Below are 4,332 nucleotides of genomic sequence, written 5' to 3'. Positions count from 1 at the left end.
CCTCGGCACGTCCCAACGCAGGCAGCTGAGGACCTGCTCTGCACGGCGCTGCTCTGCTTCCAGAAGGGTCTGGAGGTGCAGCTGAGGGAGAGAGCAGCAGAGAGGAGGGAAGGAGGAAGGCTCCTGTCCCCATCTGTGCCAGCGCAGCCCTCGCTGTCCCACTGCCATCCTCTGGAGCCCGTCTGATTTGTGGCATTCCACAGCTCACTGGAGCAGCCAGGAATGTTGGTCGCTGCCAGCGCAGCCGCTCCGCTCCTGGTGCTGCAGGAGGAATGAGGGCTGGGGGGTCTGTGGCGCTGTGGCCCCCCAGCTCTGTGCCCTCCGGCTCTGGCCAGCAGCCTGTAGCTGGGCTCTCTGGGCTGCCCTCTGCCTCTCATGGAGCGGGCTGCGCCCTGGGGGTTTCCAGCCCCTGGGACCTTTTCCTAGCAGCCGCTGGGTCGCTGTGTTGTCACCCAGGGCTCTCGTGGCTGAATGCCCCGCAGCGTTTGCTCCCTGCACTGCTGTCCTGCTCGGGTTCTCTTTTCTGTTTCCATAGCTGGATCCCAGGCTTTCCAGCAAGGATGAGAACCTGCAGCTCAGTGCTTTTCTGCTGCAGGCTGGGGTTTGCTGACCGAGGGACTCGCACTGGGCGCTCTTTGTGCCTTTACTGATTCACAATCAAAATTCGGTGTTTCCTGCTCTTCCCAAGTGCTTTAAGTGCCGTTTCTTTCTCCCTCTGCCTTTGGATGCGGGGGGCCGAATGCTTTTTCCTCACAAAGCACCGAAGCAGTGGTGGCTGGGATGAGCAGACGGGCCTCCAGCGCCGGCTGTCCGTTCCGAGGCGCCCAGCAGCGCGAGGAGCCGCGCTGTCACCGCATCGGCGCTGCTCCTTTAGGAGCAAACCCTGCCCCTGAGCCGTGTCCTTTGTGCCCTCCTGCAGCCAGCTCCATCAAGGTGGAGATGTACAGCGATGAGGAAGGCAGCCGGCTGCTGGCACAGGAGGATCGCATGCTGGAAAAGGACGACAGCGTCATCGTGGAGGATTCCCTCTCGGAGCCGCTGGGTTTCTGCGACGGGCCGGGCCAGGAGCCGCATTCCCCCGGTGGCATCCGGCTGCCCAACGGCAAATTGAAGTGCGACGTGTGCGGCATGGTGTGCATCGGCCCCAACGTGCTGATGGTGCACAAGCGCAGCCACACGGGTGAGTGGGGCTCGGGGGGGGGGGAGCCGGGCTCTGCTCTCCTCTGGGGGTTTCACGCTCTGCTCTGCCTCGCAGGGGAAAGGCCGTTCCACTGCAACCAGTGCGGGGCTTCCTTCACCCAGAAGGGAAACCTCCTTCGTCACATCAAGCTGCACTCCGGGGAGAAACCCTTCAAGTGTCCCTTCTGCAATTACGCCTGCCGTAGGAGGGATGCGCTCACTGGACACCTGAGGACGCACTCTGGTGGGTGCCTGGCCGGGGTGGGGAGCGGGGAGGTGGGGAGGGGTGAACTGAGAGCTGACAGGGGGGAGCTGAGCCCGGTGCACCCGGCAGCTCGGCTTCCTGCTCGGTCTGAGGCTTCCTATGGGGCAGCGCCAGTGTGGGGTGGCTGCTGGGTGCTGGGCGCTGGGGGGGTCGTCGTGTCCTGGAGGTGAAGCTGGGGGCGTTGGAGGCAGCCCCAAGGTTGTGGGCTGCATCTCTTTCCCATAAAGACGAATGTTTAATGGGCTTTATGGAGGTGGGTCCCAGCCCTGGGTGGGCCGTGCCCCGTGGAAGCACGCAGGGGTTCTGTTTGCTCTGTTCCGACGCCGTCCTTGCTGGATGTGACACCAGAGAGCTGCTTTTGCCTCTGGCTCTGCTGTGTCTCAGCTGGTGGGGCTGTGGGTGACCCTGCCTGGCAGTGCTGCTGGGTTCAGGTGCCCAGAAGAGCCCGTTCCCCCTGGGGAGGAGGTGAGCCTGATGGCCTCTGACAGTGATGGGAAGAACAGGCGAAGGAATCCATGCCCTGGAATCTTTCCTTATCTCTGAGGATAAAAAAAAAAATAAGCCAGAAGTCGGTGGCTGGAGGCAGAATCCCTGCTGACAGTGTGGAGGGCAGAGAGCACACGTGAGCTGCTGCTGTGCTCAGGTGTGGAGAGCAGCTCCGTCCCCATCCTGCTGGAGGGCTGGGATCCCCTTCCCTGGGGTCGGACCCCCTTTCCTGGGTCAGAACCCCAATTCCCGAGGTCAGACCCCTCCATCCCTGGGATCAGAACCCAACTGGGAGCCGTGGCAGCCTCCCCCCGCCGCTGGCATACGAAGGTGCCTGCGAGCCCTCGCCAGGAGACACAGAAGTGGGACACGTCCTCACAGCATCGAACAGCAATCAGTCTGTATGGGAGCTAATTACCGAGAAAACCTTCGTTTAATGTGGATTTCAGAGGCGAGAGCCGGGCGCCTTCCCTGCCCGGCGGGCGGCAGCAGCGCAGCTCTCCTCTGCCAGCCCCTAACAAAGCCGTTTGCATCTCGCACCGTCCCACAGGGAAGCACGCAGGGGCCCTTCTGCTGCCCTCTGGCTGGGAGCAGCGGGGAGGCAGCTTTGTGCCCGCTGCCTCGGCTGCGGGGTTGGGGATCCGGGGCTGCGGGTCCCAGCGCTGCGAAACATCGCCTTGAGTGCGCAGCAGCTGCTCAGCACTGACTCGGCTGCCTGTTTGGAGGTGCCAGAGCAGAGGCAGCCTGGAGCTCAGTGTCAGTGGCTCGGTGGCCCCCTGCGTGTCCTCACGATCTGATTTTCATCCGTGTGTTTTGCAGTCTCTTCTCCCACCGTTGGCAAACCCTACAAGTGCAACTACTGCGGCCGCAGCTACAAGCAGCAGAGCACGCTGGAGGAGCACAAGGAGCGCTGCCACAGCTACCTGCAGAGCCTGAGCACTGAGCCGCAGGCGCTGGTCGGCCAGCAAGGTGGGTGCTGGGGGGGGGCAGCGGGACCGGGCTGCCGGGGGTCCCACCCGGAGCCCTGCTGCTTCCGTGCCCGGTGGCCACGGGGTGGGAGGCTGCCAAGGCCGGCGCGGCGGCTGCCACATCCCCGCGTCTCCTCCCACTGCTCCGCGCCGCCTGCTGTCTGAGCGGCGTTCTGCTGCTTTGCCAGGTGATGAAATGAGGGACCTGGAGATCGTGCCAGACTCCCTGCTGCACCCTTCCGCCGACCGGCCGACGTTCATCGACCGCCTGGCCAACAGCCTCACCAAGAGGAAGCGCTCCACACCTCAGAAATTCGTGGGTAAGGGGCTGCTCCCTGCCCAGCCTGGGCAGATGGGAGAGGGGGTCTGGGGGGGCTGAGGCGCTGATGGCTCACGCTCTGCGGTTGGGTGCTGTGGGTGCTCGCATTGCGCCTTCCACCCTGCGGGGTGGGGAGGGATGGGGTGGGATGGGATGGGACAGCAGTAGGGCTGTGTGTGGAGCAGGATGGAATTGGGATAGCAGTGGGGCTTTATGAGATGAGATGGGGTGGGATGGGGTGGGCCAGCAGTGGTGCTGTGTGTGGGATGGGATGGGATGGGACAGGACGGGGTGGGGTGGGACGGGGGTCCCGGTGCCCTTGTGCTCTGACACCATCTCATCTCCTGCCCACAGGAGAGAAGCAGATGCGGTTCGCGCTCTCCGACCTCCCCTTCGAGGTGAACGCCGGCTTCGAGAAGGACGTGGAGATGGTGTCAGCCCACCACCCCCTGGACCCCTCCTACGGCAGCTCCCTGGCGCTGATGGGGGGCGAACACCTCCGCCCGCTCCGCCTGCCCCCCACAAACTGCATTTCGGAGGTGACCCCCGTCATCAGCTCCGTTTACACCCAACTGCAGCCTCTGCCGGGCCGCCTGGAGCTGCCGGGGGGCCGCGACGCCGCCGAGGGCCACGAGGACACGGCGGACGGGGCGCAGGCGCTGTACCGCGGGCGGGAGGCGGGCGCGTCGCCCACCAACGGCTGCCACGACTCCACGGACACGGAGAGCGTCCACGAGGAGCGGACGGCTCAGCCTCCGCCGGGAAACGGCAGCCGCCAGAGCCCGGCGTTCGCCAAAGAGGACCCGAAAGCGGCGGAGGGGGCAGCGCGCAACGCGGCCGGCGGCGGGCGGGAGGCGCTGCGCGTGGTGACCGAGGACGGGGAGCCGGTGCGAGCCTTCCGCTGCGAGCACTGCCGCATCCTCTTCCTGGACCACGTCATGTTCACCATCCACATGGGCTGCCACGGCTTCAGAGACCCTTTCGAGTGCAACATCTGCGGCCACCACAGCCAGGACCGGTACGAGTTCTCCTCGCACATCGTGCGGGGCGAGCATAAGGTCGGCTGAGCCCCGGGGGGGGGGGGGGGGGGGGGGGGGGGGGGGGGGGGGGGGGGG

At 65.4% G+C, this 4,332-nt stretch overlaps 1 protein-coding gene across 1 annotated transcript; it reads left to right on the top strand.

Annotated features, from left to right (window-relative positions):
• The first annotated feature begins 6 nt into the window (after nucleotides 1-6).
• IKZF4 (IKAROS family zinc finger 4) lies at nucleotides 7-4,284 on the top strand. The gene is made up of 5 exons (XM_042894055.1): nucleotides 7-1,180; nucleotides 1,256-1,423; nucleotides 2,750-2,899; nucleotides 3,087-3,218; nucleotides 3,572-4,284. The coding sequence occupies exons 1-5, from the start codon at nucleotides 781-783 to the stop codon at nucleotides 4,282-4,284; spliced, it is 1,563 nt and encodes a 520-aa protein (XP_042749989.1). The 5' UTR covers nucleotides 7-780.
• Nucleotides 4,285-4,332: the final 48 nt, after the last annotated feature.

This window comes from Lagopus leucura, unplaced genomic scaffold (assembly GCF_019238085.1).
Source record: "Lagopus leucura isolate 7727_CA_CO unplaced genomic scaffold, USGS_WTPT01 26061-0_obj-0_obj, whole genome shotgun sequence".
Lineage (NCBI taxonomy): Eukaryota > Metazoa > Chordata > Aves > Galliformes > Phasianidae > Lagopus > Lagopus leucura.
Note: the sequence above shows the minus strand (reverse complement) of the source record. Positions and strands in the feature narration are given on the sequence as shown.